The following is a 17,833-nucleotide window of genomic DNA, read 5'->3' as shown; positions in this document are numbered from 1 at the left end:
TGGAGGGTTCTCCTGCAGCAGCGTCACCGTGCAGGCAGCCAGCTGGTGTTGTGCGTACGGAGCAAAGCGAGGGGAAGGGATTTAGGGATTTAGCAGGACAAGCAGGGCCACAGCTGCGTGCTGCTCGGTGCATGGTCACGAATGGGCTTAGGGAAACATCTCTCTGTGTATTTGAAGTAGAAGATAAATGTTATTCTGAAATCACTCTCAGCTGCTCTTTGAGTAAAGGAAACCTATCGCTCAGCTCCCACAGACAGAGCTCTGCAGGGAGCCAGTTGAGGAGATGGTTGGTTGGACAAAACGTGGTGAATTTGGAACTGCTGCCATTCCTGTTTACCTTCTTCTGCGGAGTACACGATGGCGGTGAGGCTCTCCGGCCCCTCTCCTTTCCTGTTGTACGCTTTGATCTTCACTTCAAAGGGGGTGTAGGGGCCGATGCTCTCATTGCGGTAGACGTAGTGCAGCGATTCCGCGTGCGGCACCCGCGCCGTCAGCCACCCCTGGGTGCCTTTCTTGCGGAACGACAAGATGTAGCCAAAACCGTCTCCGTTCTGATAGTCCCGCAGTGTTGGCTGTGAGGGGGGAGCAGAATGCAAGAGGAGCCTTGGTCGGTTCAAATGAGCAAGACTTTGTGCTAAGCTCAGTGTTTGGCTCAACTGCATATCAAATTTGTAATCACGGCGCTCATTTTGCAAAAGAAATGACATGTGCTTCTTCCCCTGGCCCTCTCCCAGCGTCCGAGGGTGGTGTCGTGCTGCTGACTTACCGTCCAGTTGATGATCAGCTCGTTGGGAGCTCCTCCGCCTCCGCTGAGCCCAGATGGTGCCACAGTAGGTGCTGTCGGGTCCCCAAACAAAAGCAGACGGCACAGGGTGGGTTAAAGGAGCAATGGTGATGAAGATGAGCACAGACACCGCGCAGTCTGGAAATAGCCAGGCTTTGGCAGCTCCTATAAAAGCGCTGGTCTCTGTGCTTTCAGCTGTTAAGTATTTCAGATGTTTGTGAAAATCAGGTCTAGGATATTGACTGGTGCCCCACGAGCTGATTTGGAGGCAACATGTCTCTGAGGGGACAAGGATCAAGCTCAAAAGCAGGGAGATGGAGGAGAGCTTTTATTAGGAAGGAGTTAATATGCACTGGGTGTGGGGAAGGCAGTTCTGCTGTTGTTATGTCCCTTCTGCTTGCACATTCAAGCAGAAGAAGACGGAATGAACATTCACAGCCATTTGCTGGGAGATTTACCTTGTCTCTGCAGGGTTGTGGTTTGTGATATAATAGGGCTCTTTCCACTTTCTAGGATTCCTTCCCCCTAGCTAGGATTTATCATGGTTTAATACATTGTATTGAATGCTGGTGAACTGAGCTGCCAGCTCTGGTACCTACTTGGTCTTTGACATGTAAATGGGCAAGAAGGCAGAAAATTTTTTGATGGCATCGCAAAGGAGATGACTAATTGTTTGGGCCCAAGGCATGCTGTGGGCCAGCCTTCCCCTCCAGGACAGGAACCTCTGATCCCCCTCCTTACCTCTCAGCGTATCTACACCTACCTGCTTCTTTGGTACGGATTTTGCTGGAGGGTAAACTTGGCTCCCCAACTCCAAGAATGTTACTTGCTAAGACCCGAAACTCATAATCCATCCAAGGAATGAGGTTCACCACCTGGGCTGTCTCTGCATTGCCTTCAATATTTACAGGATCTATATAATCCAATAACACGAGAGGAGAACAAATAGAGCGAGTGGCAGCCAGCGGAGCGCGGAGCAAGAACTCGGCACAGGGCTCTGCTGCCAGCACCGGCTGCGCCGCCGTCCAGACACTTACTGGTCCGCATTTGCTTCCATGTGCTGGAGAGGAGGGTCCGCGCCTCGACGAGGTACCTGGCGATGGGGCTGTGGTTGTCAAAGCCGCGGCTCCAGCTCAGCAGGACGGTGGTGTCACCGACATCTCTCACCACCACACCCCCTGGGGGGCCTGGAGGTCCTGTGGTGATGGAAGACAGACGGACGTGGTACTGACATGAAGCATTTGGAGGCTTATTGCTCTTTATATTGTGCAAGTGATCCATTAAAATCAGGCATTTCTTTTCTGGAGGCTGGGAAGCCTCCCCTCCAATTTTGGCCTCTTTTAAAGCCCATAATCCTTTCCCATCCAGTTCAGACGTTAGATGGTGAGGTTATCGATGGTGAGCTGGTTGCAGGGGAAGAGCGAGCTGATCCCTTGCAAGGACCGTGCAATTATTTTGGGCTTGTAAGGAGCAGGGGACCTTCCAACGGAGCAATTACCTCTGACGGTCAGCGTGGCTGACTCCGAAGCACTGTCCACCACGGTCTGGGCTGTGCACGTGTACCGCCCCGAGTGTTTCAGCTGCGCATTGGAGATGCTGAGGTCCCCAACAGCTTCCTTCTGCGTGAGGAAAAGACAGTGGGGAGAGCATTTGAACGTCCCTGATCACAATCCAGCGGTCAACGCGCAAACAAAGAGGCTGGTGTTCATTTTCTTTTTTCGGTGTGGCGTAATTACCCTTTCTACTCACCACGCTGGCTCGCCGGTAGTGCCCCTCAGACTTGTCAAAGTCAATGGGGAAATCATCCAGTGACCAGGTGAAGGTCAGGTCCATAGTCGGATCATGGGACGCGTGACATTGCAGAGTGAGGTTTTCACCGACGTTGATATCGGCACTAGATGGTGCCAGCGTGATTTTGGTGGCATCTGCAGAGAAAGAGCAGGGAGGGCTGGTAGCTGCAAATATCTGTGTACCGGCTGTGTGTTAATGCTGCAGAGCATCCAAATCGGCTGACACTTGCCAACTCATTGTCATCCCCCTCTAACAGCTGTAGTTGTACAGGAGGAAGATGAAGGATTACAGTGGTTACAAAATGTAAATGCATTTCCCAAGGATGCTGGGTATGATTTAGTGGGTCAGGCATAAGATTTGTTGCTCCACGTGCTGAAATGTCTTTAACTCCCTTAGTATTGCATTGAGTTTTGGCAGTATAAGGAGAGGAGCAACATCACATCAGAGCATTCTTAGATGTTTCTTGCTCGATTGACCCCAAATCAAGGCAAACATCTCTACCTCTAACGGAGAGGATTCCCGTGCTGTTGGCTTTGCCCATGAAATTCTCAGCAAAGCAGGTATACTTCCCCTCGTCGGATTTGCTGATATTCTGGAGGATCAAGGTGCCATCTGTGGTAATAGTCACCCTGGTAAAAGAAGAACCACACAAGAGGAAGGTTAAAATATCTGTTTGCTCTGTACATGAGCACTTGCTGATTTTAGAGAAACCGGTGATAAAGACAGAACTGCAAAAATATTATGTAGGAGTTTTCTAAAGAAGAAACAAGAGGAGTAACAAAGCATTTGTGTTCAAGGATGCTGCAGCACACTTGAGTCATCAAGTCCAGTCTTCTGGCAAGAAAACAAATGTGATTTTAGCGGTAGTTTCTAAGTGGAAGCTGACTCTGTGCTGCTACCTGCTACTGTTGGTCAGAAGTTCAGTCCCTTTGGTCCAGAGCACGGTGGCTTTCGGTGCGGCTCGCGGTTGACACGGGATGATGACCTTCCCGCTTCGGGCTGCAGGTATCAGCCGCTTCACTGGGTTTAGTCTAAAATCTGGTGCTAAGGCTACAGCGGGGGGAAAAAAAGATGATTAAGGAATGATTAGAAAATCTTGCTATGTGCGTATTTGAGCTGCCACCTAAGTGGGTATTGATTTGTTGTTAGGTGGCTCGGTAAGAGAAGCATGGCAATATCTGGTGAGCGGGATGGAGCGGTTCCTCTGCCGTGGTGGTTTCTGGCGCCTGCCGAAGCAGGGGATATGTGACACGGGTTGTACTGAGCGATGGCGATATGACCCTAACAAGTGCAAGGTCTTGGAGAGACACAAGAACAGCTGCTTTTGAAAATGTAGAGGATATTCTATTCAATATCCCGACCAAGCCAACGCAGACATCCAGCTTGCCCAAAACTCCGCCTGGAATCGCAGAGGTAGGATTGGGTTTTATCTGTTGCCCTCACGCATTGCAAGAGTGTTAATGTCAAACAGTTTAGGGCCTTCAGTTTATCTCTGGCATCTCCCGCAAGGAGATAAAGCTTTGAGACAAATGTGGAACAAGTTTGGCGTCGGTCCAGTTCCAGTCACCATCCATCAAAGGAGGCTGAGCGGACACCGAACTCTTTTCTTTCACCTCTTTCCTCCAAAAAAGAGGAAAGCTGTGTAGAGAGCTCATAGCGCTGCTGTGTGTCCTCTACGCTTTCTGTAGCTAAGCAGATGTCCTTGTTCTCTCTCAGCATTACTGAATTGACACAAGCTTTAAATTTTAAAGGGTTGTAGAGTGTCGTGTTGAACCAGTAACTATATTTCAATGGTGAGTGAAGCAGTTTTTGTCTGCTCTTGTCTTACTCTGAGATTGCAAGTATAAGATATTAGGAAGAAATCTAAAATGCTTCAGTGTCCCATTGAAACCCAGAGCACTGGGAAATGAGAAATTACCTTGCACTGTTAATTCAGCACTTGCATATACTGTGCCATGCTTGTTCTCAGCCACACACTGATACATGCCAGAGTCCTCCAGGACTAGCTTGGAAAATCTCAGCTCTCCACCGCTCACTTCGATGCGGTTCTGCGCAAACAAGAGGATGAACCCATTAGATGAGTAAAACAAGAAATGGAACTCAAGCCTCACGTGTGCAGGGTTGAGTTGCATTGCAGACTCTTTGCCAGTTCGAAGCCAGCCTGGTTTTCCATGGGAGAAAACGCAGGACCCTGTTTTTAATGTGTGTCCAGTCGCTACCTCCCATCGCCGTGCTCTGTTTGCTGAGGCTCCTGAGAGCAGCAGCGTGCAGGTCACACAAAGACGGGGACAAGGTGCTGTTTATGTGCCCTGATAACTGGCCGTGAGTTTCTGTAGCTGCGTGAAGCAATGGCTGGGATGGCAGTGACGGGAGAAGGCCCTTGCTGTCGGTAAGGACATCGCTTTGCAGCCTCATGGGGGGCACATGGAATAGGGATGTGGGGTGATAAAAACAGGGCTGTGATGCGCTTGCAGCGAGGCAGGGGAAGGCTCTAAGCCTGGTTCAGCGCTCTGTGTTCTGGTGTGCGACCGGCTGAGCTGCTCTGGCTGTCAGACCCGCGCCGGTACCTGGGAGGTCAGCGGTTGCCCGTCCCGGAGCCACCGCACCGCGGGCCTGGGTTTGCCGGCAGCCGCGCAGCTCCAGCGCAGGTCAGACCCGATGTCAGCCTCCGTGTCCGTGATCACCTTCAGCCACTCCGGCTGAGCTGCAAGGGAGCAAGAGAGGTCGGCAGAGCCAGAGAGATCAGGTGAGAGGTTTGTCGTGCCAGGCGGGCAGAAGGATGCTCGCGGTGTCACCTCTGCTGGTGGGTTTATTTGTCACAGCGTGTTTCAGCAGAGCGACAGCCTTTTGCCAGCCTCTGTGGGTCTGGCTGCAGCTGTGCCTGTGGACTGCACAAAACTACGGCACAATCCAGACCTGAGGGAAGAACGTTACGGTTTCTCTCCTTAAGAATAAATACAGTCGTTCCTGAGCTTCAGGAAAAAATGAGTTCAACCGAAGAGAAACAGGTTTTGTAGCTTGCCTACATCTGATTAATAGCTCCAAGTATTAACCCTTGTGGAAGTACCCCAGGCTTGGCGAGGATCTTAGTTGACAGCTAAGCCTGATTTTTACCACTACACTTCCATCCCTGGTTACCTCATTTTAGATAGAATTGTTTTAGAGCAAATTAGGTCTCTCTCTCTCTTTGCAATAGCCTAAAAGTGGAAAGACATCAGTGATCTCTGCAGGACTGTGTTAGGGCTTTGCAAGAGGTTTAATTGGGGCTGATCCGAGGCAGGATCAGAGGTATTGGTTTCACTCCCAAAAGGTCAGTCTGTTGCCTGAAGCGTCTTGCCAGGTGTGTGTTTAGATGCGTTACCTTGAATGATGATGCGGCCCTGGTAGGTGTCTCTCCCTTTGATGTTCTCAGCCTCGCACTCGTAGGTTCCTTCATCCTCAAAGCCGACATCCTGGATCTGCAGGAGGGGCTCGCTGCCGATCCACTTGGAGGACTGCGAGCCGTCCAGCTTCCTCCACTTTATTCGAGGAACGGGGCTGTGGAAAAGTAAATCTGGTGAAGGGCAGCTATGGCGGTGTCGCTCAGTCCCCATTTAACCCCTCATGTCCCAGGAGGACAGTTGGCTTTAGCCAGCTCCACCCTCCTCCTGTTCCCCCTCCATCTCTGGGTTGTAGAGGGGGGTTGTGCAAGCTGCGGGTTCTGTGCTGCCCTCCCCGTTCCAAGCGCCGCAGATGCTGCACTCACTTTCCAAAGGCGAAACACTCCAAAGTCACCATCTGCCCGGCCAGAGCGTAGGTGTCGGCAGGAAACCTGGCTTTTATGCTGGGTGCGTACTGCCTGGCATCTGTGAAAAGGAGAGCGCTGTTGAGGAGTTCCAGATGGCTTTAAAATGGCACATGTTGGGTCTTAAAGGGCAGAGGTACCTGCAAGGTTACACTACATTTCAACACCTTTATGCATGTAAATAAGGGAGCAGAGGTGAGGTTTCATTTTCTTTTTAAAGCAGCTCTAAAAAACCTCTTTACTACATCTCAGGACTATTTCTTCTTCATTTTCTACCTGCTTAACTCCCTTTGCCCAAGAAGTATCTTTAGCTGTGCTTCTGTAAGGTCACCAAAGTCAGAGCAGAGTAGTTTTGGGGCTGTATGATCCTACTGCACCTTGTGTTGTGTCACACAAGCAGAGAATCCCCACGATGGGGTTTGCAGCTGCACGAGCAGCACAGCCTGGAGCAAGGGCTGCTTCCCCAGCTTCCAGCCAATTCATATCTTTGGAAGCTCTTAAGCTCCCTGGAGCGGCCGGTGGGTGATTTATGCAGTGCTGGAGTCTTGTGGAGCCCGAGTGCTCTGCTCTGGCTTGTTCATTTTGCATTTTGCCCAGTCCCCATGTGCTAATCCACGAGCACTGACCCTCTGCAGCGAGGCTGAGCCGGGAGAACTTGCTGAAAACGCTCTTGGTGATGAAGTCGATGTGGCTGGTGGCAAAGCACGAATAGTTCCCCAGGTCGGAAGCCTCTGTTTTGGCAATGTAAAGGTTTCCCGTGGTCTGAGAGACGAAACGCCTTCCGTCAGCTGGGATGAAATTGGGAAACTCGTTCAGGAGCCAGCGATAGGATAAGCCTGTAGGGAAGAGAAAAAGGAACACACTGCACAAGTCGCCGGTGTCCTCTCAGGTGGGACTAAACCCAGCAGGCTGTCTTCTAGACCAGCCTAAGCTGGAATTGGTCCTTGGGTGGAACTTGTTTGCTCCACGTGCAAAGTCCTGTCTCTGTTTCGCAGCTTTACAGAGCCTGATTAACAACAGATCTGCTTCCCTAAAATTCCCAAAGAAAAGCAGGGAGTGATTCACACATCTGGGAATCCCTTGTATCTCTCCACCTGGCGCCAGCAGTGCTGCCCATCCCTGCCAGCGGCGATGCTGGAATGCCAACCCTTACCTGGGTAGTGGGGAGGAGGGCTGCAGGCGAACATCACCCCCCAGCCTTCCGTGATCTTCACGGGGTCTCGCTCTTCTGCGGAGAACTCCTGCAAAACTAAACACGCAGAGTGAAACCTCCATGCGTGAAGAAATCAGCGTGGGGGAATAACTGCGTTTTATCTCCCCCTCCACAGGCTGGTGTTCTCAGTGGTTGTACAGAGGGAAATCTGAAAACATTACTGACTTTCTCCATTGTGCATGAGATTTCTGCTGCACCTCCATGTTAATGGAAAGCGCCAGGGGATTTCTCCACGGGATTTCTCCACGTGATGCTGTTGGGTACCATGCACCGGAGAGCTTCTCTCCAACTTTAATTAACACGAACAGGGGGATTCGGTTTATCCCCAGCGTAACTGCGGCTGCGTTTCGTTTACCTTATGGAGACAAACTTACAGCCAAAGCGGAGGGAGGCTTCCCTGCTGACCACCGTGCCCCTGGAATTAGACGCCACGCATTGGTAGGAGCCGGCGTCCTTGGCTTTCACCGGGTTGCTTATCACTAAGTCACCTGCGACCAGCCTGTAACGGGAATCCGGCTCCATCTTGAGCTCCGTGCCGTTCATCTTCCACCTGCCGACAGCATGCGGAGAGACGTGAGAGGGGTAAATACGGCAGCTCCGTGGTGCCTTGTGCCTGTGCTTGGCGTTTTATCCAGCTGTGGGATCTGTGTTAAGTTTAGGTTTAGATGGTGTTAGGTCTCTGGTCCACAGCCTGGGTGGGATTGTACATCCCATGGAGACGAGGAGGCTGATTCTCACATTAGTGATTTTCTTTATATAGAAAGCGGAGAACGGAAAGCAAAGTTCTTGCAGGTTGTGTTCCAGCCCTGGTACGGACGGGGAAGCGGGTGAGCTCACCTGTAGGTCGCGGGAGGGCTGGCCCGAGCTCGGCACGTCAACGTGACCTTCTCTTCTGCTGAGCCTTCAGGGAACAGAGTGTGGACGGGCTGCTCCTCAAACACCGGCCCATAGCTCCTGGTGCTGCTCTGGGCTCGGCACCAAACTGCAAGAGAGGGAAAATCTGCTGGCTCCATTTAGCTTTTTCTACAATTTCTCATTTTTTACATTTTGTAGGGTGTGTGGCAGTGTCAGAACTGCATCTAGAATAAAAGAAGGAGCAACGTGAAAACCACAACCATCTGTCACCACAGCCCAACCCCATCCATGGCTTTGGGCAGAGAACGTGCGTTTCCCGCTGAGCATCTCGCACCATCCCTGCCACGCCAGAAGGACCAGACGTGCTTCAAGACGTGTAGATGAAGGAGCACTGACACTTGGAAAGTCACGCACAGATGGGACCGGAGCTGGGAACCCCTTGGTGCCCTTCTGGCAGTGGGGATGAGCTGCTTATTGTACAAACTTTGGCTGGTTGGGTCCTCCCAAGTCCTCTGCGGGATAAGAGAGGAGAACCTGGATCTCCGCAGTAAGTTCTCAGCTCTGCCGCTGCCTCCCTGCCCATGCCTGGCAGGTCCCTCCATCCCTTTGTCTGCAACATCGTCAGCTCTTGATAGCTCCAACCTGCTGTTTGCTGGTGTGCGAACCACCACTGCAGTATCAGCTCTGCTTTTGAACTCACAGGATGAGCTCAAAGCTTTCTAGTGCTCAGACATGGGCTTGATTCTGTTCTTGCTGTCCTGAGTCCAGGTCAGGTGTAGGCAGAAGAGGAACATAAGAAGTCCCTCCCTTCTCCTATGCTGTACCTGGGCCAACCTTTGGTGTGCTGACGATGTTTTGCTGGCAAGTGCCAGCTGTCTGCAGCAACTCTGTGTCTCACATAAACGGCAAAATGCTCGCATACCCCGTTCCACACGGGCTTTGTGGAAACGGCAGTGCAAATAAATGAGAGCAAAGCAGAAGCTGCCCGGAAATCTCTCCCATGCAGAAGCGGCTGGCGGGATAACACTCACCGGCAAGTCTGTTCTGTCCCCAAGCAGGGACGGAGCCACCTCAAGGCAGGGTGCTCGGTGGTGCTCAGCCACCCCCAGGATCCTCCCCTGCTTTGTAATTGAATTAATAACTGTCTTAAAACCGCCATGCCAGCCAGCAATCTGTCTCCTTCCCTACCATACACAGCATGGTCACTACTTAAATTAAGTGACTCCAGTAAGTGTGATGTTTTATGCAAGAGTAACTTCCAGCAGGGAACGGGCAGCTCGGCTCTGCCGGGCTGGAGGAAGCAGCTCTTTACCTGCAGCTCCTGGGGTTTCTCTCATGTTCCGGCTGCTCTTGCATGCAGAGATGAGGGGGAGATGAAGGGGAGACGGGAGAAGGGGCTCTGCTAATTAGCTCCAGGAGTTCGGAGCAGCTGTCGGCTGCTCCTTGTGTCCGAGCATCAGCCAATTACCCAGCGCTGGGCTCTGGAGTTGCTGCTGCAAAGGAGCCACATGCAGGCGGGAGCCTGATGGCCCCTGGTGTCCCACCAGAAAACAGACCGTGGTCTCTGCCTGATACTTAAGAATAAGCGAAAAGCAGCATTTGGGGGTTTTATTCCCTCCGCATCAACGTAGGTGCCGTTTTTCTTCTAGATTAGTTGTATTCACAAAGGAGGAGCTGGAAATCTTCCCTGGGTTGGGGCAGCAATGTCTCAGCTGGAAATAACACGGCTGACCAGCAGGTAAAATAATCATGAGTTAGTGGAGAATTCATAAGAAAGTCGTGTGTTAATTGTGTTCTGATAGATGGTAGTGAATGGATTGAGGTTTAACAGCTTTACATTTTGAAATTAATAGGTAGCATATGGTAAATATTTTTATTTATCAAATAAAATATATATTGTTAACGGTCCCATGCATGCCTTTTCTCATGGGATGCTCCTTCTCCATCAAGCCAAATTGCGCTAATCATCCCTTCTGATTCACCCGGAGCCTGCACCCCATTGCTACCCACTGCTGTCGCCTTTTCTCTGCCAAGGTTATGGACTGCAATTGTTAGGCATTGATTTTCTCAAATGTGATCAATGCCAGAAGTTCAGATGAGCTTTTATCTACAGTTCCAAGGTGTCTGGTTGGTGTTGGGCATGAAATGCCTGCATCTCACTCATTAAGCAAAACAAGTGTTAGATTAAAGCAATAATTAAGTGGTTACAATTTCGGGATATGGTTAGAACTAAGAACTGAGAGCAAAGCCGGGCAGGAAATCTCAGCACCGCTGAGACAGATTGTCCGACTGCTTCTGTCACCCCAGAGCTCTCACTTTTAATGTCACCAAAACACGTCCCTTCCTTGGGCTCTTATCATTTGGGTAGCAGGGAAAGACAAAGACAAAATAAAGGTCGTCAAGCCTGCAAGTAGCATTTGCGAGAAGCAGAGTGATGGGCTCAGAGCTGGGCATGCCTGATGCAGCCCGTTCTGTGTTAAATCCAGCTCGATGTGCAGATATTGTGCTAAATATACCGGTACATCTGGCTAGAATATTCATTATTAGGAAAACCAAAAAAAAATTAACACCAAAATAAATACAAAGAGGTGAAAGTGGAACATTTGAATATTGAGATTTGGAGAAACAGCTGCAGAAACGCTTGAATGTTTCGGTGTGACTTGTGCTATTGTTTGGGAGAGTAAAATACTGTCTCCTGAAATATGTCACCAAGGACTCTGTGAGTATAAAAAAATCTCAAACTTTATACCGAATATTGCTGGAATAGACAAAAACCTTCTCTCCTTTGGCACCGTGGGGAGGTGGCAGCGACACCGGCCCATTCCTGCCTTTTGTATTCTCAGGAGTGTTTGGAAAATACTGCAAAGCAGCCCTGGAGGGCCCAGGTGTGCGGGAGGCCGGTCCCTTTGTGCTGAGCTCCGCACTCGCTTTGCGGGCCAGGAACAAGAAATGTCGCAGCTGAACGTTTTCCAGGCTCTATTCCAGTTTATGATCCTTTTATTGAGCGCAGCCAGAGCTTCGGAGCACTGACCACAGCCCGAAGCCTCGGCGCATGAGGGAAACGGGCGATTAATTGGTTTTATAGGAAATCCGAACGCGCACGTGCACAAAATCAAAGCGGTTATTTTTAAAGAACAGCTCTCTGAGGAACAGAGAGTTATTTTTAACGAGATGCTTTCTGAGGAACAAAGGGATGGCGCTTTGGCTTGCCTTAGACTTCAAGATTTTTTGTGGCTTTTGCTGAATGAAGAAATTCAAGGGAAATTTTGAGGCTTTTCCTGACAACTTTGTTCATTAGAGAGTCTTCTCTGTGCGCTCCATAAGCTTTAAACCTCCACATATTCCTGCGGGTAACATTGCCAACCCCACGTCCCAGGGCTGGAGTGACAGCCCAGACCTGGAGGCTTTGGCTCGTCACCCCCTCTGGATTCTTTCCTCCAACCTCATCTCTAAATGACTTTATTTTATGTATCCTTGGCCCCTCGCTCGTGTTCCCAGTGAGGATTTCTCTGTCCCAGCTGGCTCCTGAGATCCATTGCATCAGCAGCCAAAGGTCAAGAGAAAATAACGCTCATGGGCTCAACAGCGAGTTGGTGTTTTGTTGGTGGGCTCAGCTTGGACGAGGAGCAAGTCGCACGATCTCAGCTGGTTAATGGGAGAGGCCAACTCCATCTTGCTGCCTCTACCAGATTTGGGTCAGACCAATTTCCAAACGGGCTAATTGCCTCCCGATCTAGGGCGGCCACCCCTCCCTCTGCATCCTCGGGGACCCAGAGAACATTAAAATGTAATTAGATATTTATAAGGACAGGCGAGCAGGCTCTGCCTGGGATGATGAATTACCTTGAAGACATTATCGAATTCTCAGTTGTCTGAAATGAAATGTCTCCTTGCTGAAAAGGGACCCTATGGGTGCAGCCTGAGACTCATTGAGATCCAGAAATGGTCCCCGATGAATGGGGGAATCTTTGCACTCAGGGTATGGCCAAAAAGGAATCCCTAGAAAAACCAGGAGGGGAAGTGGATTCACCCTGAGCAAATCCAAGGGTGAAATTCCTCCCTGTGCTGAGGCCAGGGCGAGCCTGGGGCACTGGGTGCCTGTGATTTAGTACTGCTTGGGGTTCATTTAGGGATAATGCTGGCAAGCGATAGGATGAGAGGAAACGGCCTCAAGTTGCACCAGGGGAGATTGAGGTTGGATCTGGGGAACAATTTCTTCCCCCAAGGGCTGTGGGGCATTGGAACAGGCTGCCCAGGGCAGTGCTGGAGTCACCATCCCTGGAGGGTTGGACAGACGGAGATGAGGTTCTCAGGACATGGGGCAGTGCCAGGGGTGGGGGAACTTTTGGACTTTATGGTCTTGAAGAGCTTTCCAACCAAAATGATTCTATGATCTCCTGCATCTCACTTAACTTGAATTTCGAAAGGGGGAGATGTGTCTGTCAAGTGTTCCTGTCCCCAATCCTGAGCGGTACCCAGGGAAGTTTGGCACAGCGCAGACACATCCCTGGCAGCATAAACCCCCCGGGGAGAACTGGGCTTCAGCATCGCTGCAGCGCACAAGGGGCTGTGACTCATTGAAACCCTCGCACCAAATGGACCAGGAGCTGCTCTTACCCAGCAAGGTGACAACAGCGAGGGACGTGCAGACAAATCCAGTGGCTCCTGCCATCCTGCGCCTCCGGCCGGCTCACACCTGGGCGGGTGCGTGGGGACAGCGGCCCTGCGAGAGACACAGAGGTTGGTGTTATCTGCAGCATTTCCCCAGCTCCAGCGTCCAGCTGCGCGTCCCCGCTGGCCACGGGCCCGGGACAAGAGTCACTCGGGAGCAAACATCCAGCTGGGCACACAGGGCTGGGAGGGAGCTGGTTTTCTTCCTGACGTGACAGATCTGGTTGGGAAATCATCGTTCCTCCTCCCCTACTATCTGCTGTTCTTCCTCCCTCTAAAAAATAACGCTTCCTTCGTAGCGTTGTTTTATTAAAAATACGCAAAGCCAGAAGCACATGGGGGATATTGGGGAAGGGGAAAGAGGAAGAAAGAATTTCTTGCTGTTGTTTTGTGCAAAAGGCATCTTTAGCTCTTCGGGCAGGCAGTGGGTGGCTCTGGGTGTTGTGCCAGCCCTGAGTCTCGTTCTGGAGAGGGTGGGCGGACGCAGTTGTCACCATGCGCTGCACCCCGGCTGCTGAGCATCCACATGGGGAGCTCACGCTTGGCCAGGAAAGTGGCTGCTCAGGGAGGTCTGTACTGCAACCTGCTGGGACATCTCCTGCTTTTCTTCCAAGTTTAATGCGTTCAAATAGCTAATCAAGAGGTAACAAAGTGCAGAGGCATCTCCCGATGCCGTGAGACACATTAGTAGTTGAAGCAGTTGTTTTCCAGCCTCCTCCCCAGGCTCCTGACTTCCAAGATCTCTCGAAAAGAAACCAAACCGAAAGCAAACACAGGATGGTTTGTGCAGACCCTGTGCTCTCCTGCCTAAACCCTCCGCAGGACCCGCTGCAGCACATGCGCCTCTTATATCTCCAACGGGGATGTTGGGCTGGGGTTTTTCCCCCTTTTTATTAACAGACACTTTTGAAACAACGCATCGAGGAGCCTCATAGCCTGACAGAGCCTCACATATCAGGAGCCGGTGGTCTCCTGAACTTGCGCCCCAGGGAGCTGCTGCTGAAGATGCTGCCAAGAGCCGGGCTGCGAGTGTCGCTTCTCCCTCTGCTCCAGCTGGTGCTGCTGCCGCTCCCGTCCCTGCCCATCTGTCCGCCCGAGCCGGCTCCTGAGCTCGTTGGAGCAGGGATTAGCTTTCTACCCCATGGGATGCAGCCCCCCACACATCACTGCTTTAAAAAATCCGCCGCCCCTGCTCATTAACAGCAGCACCTGAGCAAACAGCGATAGTCCTGTGTTTGCGTCCCGGGGCGCCTGGCTGGGGGAACAGCCACCTGGCCCCTGTGTCCTCACTGCAAAAAGGAGATTGTGCTCCTGACATTTGAAAGGCAGGGGATCCCATCCCAAATCCTCCCTGATTTTTATCTTGCTGGGCTCAGAGGGCTGTATCCCAGCGCTGAGAGCAGAGCCCAGCCTGCCTGCCCTTAGCGAGCTCATGCCCTTGTTAAATATTCTTTGAGTCAGGCCCCTAAATGAGGCTGGTGCTTGATTGCACTGTGTGGCCGGGGAAGGAGGGAAATAGCAGTGCCCGGCTGAGCCGTGTCACAAATAGGCGATTTGGGGACAAAGCAGCGAAGGGTGTGAGACACATCGACACGAGAGCCGCTCCGTGCCGCTCGTCCCAGCAGCCCTGGAGTGAGTCAGTCACATGAAATCACTCGATGTCAACAAGAATCATGCCCCGAACGGCGGCCTGAGCCCACGGCCTTTCGCAAACACAGCCTCATTGTTCCCCTGCCCGCACCCGCTGCCCATTTCTCTCTCATGTGGCTTCTGCTCGCGCCGCGAGCACTTGGGGACAAGGAGCAGCTTTTAGCTCGATGTGTTTTGCTGCCTTGCGGGCAACGCCAGCACTGACTTTCCCAAATCTCTGCAGTTTGGTGTCTTCACCAGCGTGTTGCAACACCCAAGGTCTATGAATGGCAGTGAGCACCAAAGCTATTCCTGCACCCAGCAGCAGCAAATTAAAGCAGTTGAGTTTGCTCCATCGCTGCCAGCCGTGTTTTCTGAGGCTGAGAATCCACTGCCTGTGCCCCCGGAGCTGCCCACGGAGTCCCTGCCCAGCTGCAGCTTTGCTCCCTCCTATTCATTCTTCCCCTCACTTGTAAAACAAATAGGAAAGAGTGTGGGAAAGCTGGATTCTGTTCTTTTTCAGAAGGAGCAGGCAGCGTGCAGGGGTCGTGGAGGCTCCTTGGGGCTGCTCCTGCCCCTCTGCCACCTTCCTGGTTTTATTTCAACTTTATGCTCTATGGAAAACAGATGCTGCATTTGAGCAAGAGCAAACCGCATCCTGGTGCTTTCACCTAAACCAGCCTTGTGCCGAGGCTTGTTGTGATGCCCATCTCTGGGAATGCTTCTGCCAGTGTTCCCCTTTGTTTTTTTCCCTGTGGCCAAGCAAAGCCGATATCTTGTAAAAATTAAGCAGATTTGAATGATTTAATTAGTTATTGATTCATTATTTGTGATGTAAACTATAGCTTTGATCCCCAGTTCTGCTGCTGGCTCTGCACATCCCTCTTCCCACCCCAAGCTCCACATCTGCTCTGCCCCTTGGTGTTCACGTCATTTTCTCTTCTCGCTTCCTTGTGTCCATCCCTCTGTTTCTTTTGTAAAAATGAGGAGCGTGATAGCCAGGGAGGGCTCTGGGTGCATTCCACAGCAAACAAACACATCAGAGAGTAACGGAGTAACTTCTACCAGTGCTGATGCTGGATTTGTCCACAATTAGAGACTGGATGAAATAATCCTCTCGGATACCATTTTGCGTGTTCCTGGTTGTCTTACCACCTAAGCTGGGTGCTCATATTGTGCCCAAGGGCCTGACACTGCGAGATCAATCACACCTGGGGCTGCACTGGGACCCTGGGGGCACCTTAAATCTGCACCCCGTGGATCCCACATCCCACCCTGAACTCCCCCAAAGCACGGGTGTGCGCTCGGCATCTGATATTTAGGCCTGCTCTCCATCCTTAATTAGAAGAGGGCCCATGGGGAACTGTTCTTTCCCCTCTTTATAGGGTATTTTGACAGTCACTCAAGAGCCTTCTGTTGTGCTGAAAGGGGATCTGTCATCCCTGCTAATGGACGCTGTCATCAATACTTCCAGTAGCCTGGCAGGCAGGGGCACACGGGGAAACACGCGCATTAGCCCTTTCCTCTGGAGCCCCTGGGAGCGATCCATAATTGTGGAGGCAGAGTTTAAGAGCTACGGAGAGAGAATCCGAGTCCTCTGGAGCTGCTGCCGGCTCCAGCGCCCGCAGCTCCAGTTCACGGAGCAGCAGCGGTTGGAGGAGGCGGCTCTGGCAGGACACGGGGCCAGAAATGGCTTTTGGGAGGAGATGGGCTTTAACAAGAGGTGGTGACACGGCCAGCACAGGCAAAGTGCAGCCTGTTACCACGAGAAATGGGTGTAATTCAGTCCCCTGTGGATAGGTGATGAGGTGAGCATTTGTGTCTAAGTGGGGCAGATCTGCTGCTGCAGCATCCCCTGGGGAACGAGAACTCCTGACGGTGGGTGACAGGGATTGAAGCTGTGCTGTGATTGTCCCTTTTGTCAAGGATGGTCACTAAGGCTGGAAAGGTCACACTTTTGATCTTGGCTGGATTTTGCCTTGCAAAACCTGTTCCAGGTCAGGTACGTTTTGTCCGTCTCCAGAACAGTGTGTTTCAAAGGGTTGCAAATGGTTTTATTGTCATGTATCCATCCCCTTGTAAAACCGCCTGTTCTCAGGAGAGAATGATTGAGATGCAAACTCTGGATTCAGCCTTTCCTCAGTTTCTTTGGGTTCAGCTCTGCTGGTGGCCCCAGGACCTGCCGCAGAAATCCTGGGACCACCCAAAAGCGGTGAATTTTCCAAGGTCTGAATGAGCCCTGACCAAAGCACCTTCAGAGGGGCTCAGAGCCCTGTGGTGAAGTTCAGCCCTCCCTGGGCTCATCAGTCAGCCCGAATCAGCGACCAAAACCCCATCTGCAGAGACCAAAACCCCGTCTGCAGCTGGGGGAACCCTGCTCCCTGGTGTGGGGCAGGACCTGGAACAGGGGGATGCTGTGGGTGCTGCTTGCTGGCTTTGATACCCACCCCCAACTGTGGCAGAGATGACATGTGTCCAAGAAACATCTCTAGTGATTGCCGGGAGGTCCTATGTGCCCTTGTGGGTTTGGGTTGCTCCTGGCATGTTAGAAAAGTCCCAAAGGCTCTGCCCCCACCCCGCTTTTGAAGGCAGAGCCCTTCTCCTCTGCCGTGCACACTGGGGCAGACGAGCAGCATCTCGGAGGCTCCAGCATCAGCTAAACCCCGCTGTCTCCAAGCTGTCCCCATCCTGCCCCGTCACCCTTGCACAGGGCACAGCCCGTGGGTGGCCACTGTCACCCCTGCAAGGACCGTGCAATGGGCTCAGTCCTCCTGGGGAGCCAGGCAGAGGGACAGAGGGAGGGGACAGAGAGACCAGATCTCTCCCCCCAGGCTGTGCTTGCACAGGAGGAGCTGAGGCCGGTGCAGGAGGCTCGGAGCAGATGGTGCTCACAGCCCCGGCTCCCTCCCTGCCGGGCGACGCCACCCACAGCGGCCACAGCTCTGCTGTCCCCACGCATTTGTCATCGCCCAATGGGCTGGGGAGGGACACAAAGCAGGGGACACACTCTGCATGCTGCAGCGTCCTGCCTGTCGGGGAGCTTTGCTGTGGTGCTGGGGGAAGGAGGGACCTGCGGACTAGGAGATCACACCCAGGTGGGGTGGGT

General features: G+C 52.1%; 2 protein-coding genes across 2 annotated transcripts in view; one reads left to right on the top strand and one right to left on the bottom strand.

The window, feature by feature from the left end:
• Positions 1-10,342, top strand: part of RBBP5 (RB binding protein 5, histone lysine methyltransferase complex subunit) — a 38,587-nt gene extending 28,245 nt beyond the window's left edge. The window contains exon 14 of the mRNA XM_065038344.1: positions 8,626-10,342. Within this exon, the coding sequence (XP_064894416.1) occupies positions 8,626-8,660 (35 nt within the window). The 3' untranslated portion in view covers positions 8,661-10,342. The remainder of the gene's footprint in view (positions 1-8,625) is intronic.
• Positions 1-17,833, bottom strand: part of CNTN2 (contactin 2) — a 30,059-nt gene that overhangs the window by 6,693 nt on the left and 5,533 nt on the right. The window contains exons 2-18 of the mRNA XM_005505304.3: positions 13,045-13,150; positions 8,410-8,554; positions 7,947-8,122; positions 7,513-7,608; positions 6,986-7,195; positions 6,321-6,420; positions 5,937-6,112; positions 5,143-5,279; positions 4,494-4,623; positions 3,475-3,625; positions 3,077-3,204; positions 2,534-2,709; positions 2,283-2,403; positions 1,822-1,980; positions 1,548-1,697; positions 767-837; positions 338-572 (exon numbers count right to left, since the gene is read on the bottom strand). Of these exons, the coding sequence (XP_005505361.2) occupies positions 338-572; positions 767-837; positions 1,548-1,697; positions 1,822-1,980; positions 2,283-2,403; positions 2,534-2,709; positions 3,077-3,204; positions 3,475-3,625; positions 4,494-4,623; positions 5,143-5,279; positions 5,937-6,112; positions 6,321-6,420; positions 6,986-7,195; positions 7,513-7,608; positions 7,947-8,122; positions 8,410-8,554; positions 13,045-13,099 (2,416 nt within the window). The 5' untranslated portion in view covers positions 13,100-13,150. The remainder of the gene's footprint in view (positions 1-337; positions 573-766; positions 838-1,547; positions 1,698-1,821; positions 1,981-2,282; positions 2,404-2,533; positions 2,710-3,076; positions 3,205-3,474; positions 3,626-4,493; positions 4,624-5,142; positions 5,280-5,936; positions 6,113-6,320; positions 6,421-6,985; positions 7,196-7,512; positions 7,609-7,946; positions 8,123-8,409; positions 8,555-13,044; positions 13,151-17,833) is intronic.

Source organism: Columba livia, chromosome 22 (assembly GCF_036013475.1).
Source record: "Columba livia isolate bColLiv1 breed racing homer chromosome 22, bColLiv1.pat.W.v2, whole genome shotgun sequence".
Lineage (NCBI taxonomy): Eukaryota > Metazoa > Chordata > Aves > Columbiformes > Columbidae > Columba > Columba livia.
This window is presented reverse-complemented; position numbering and strand designations above follow the sequence as displayed.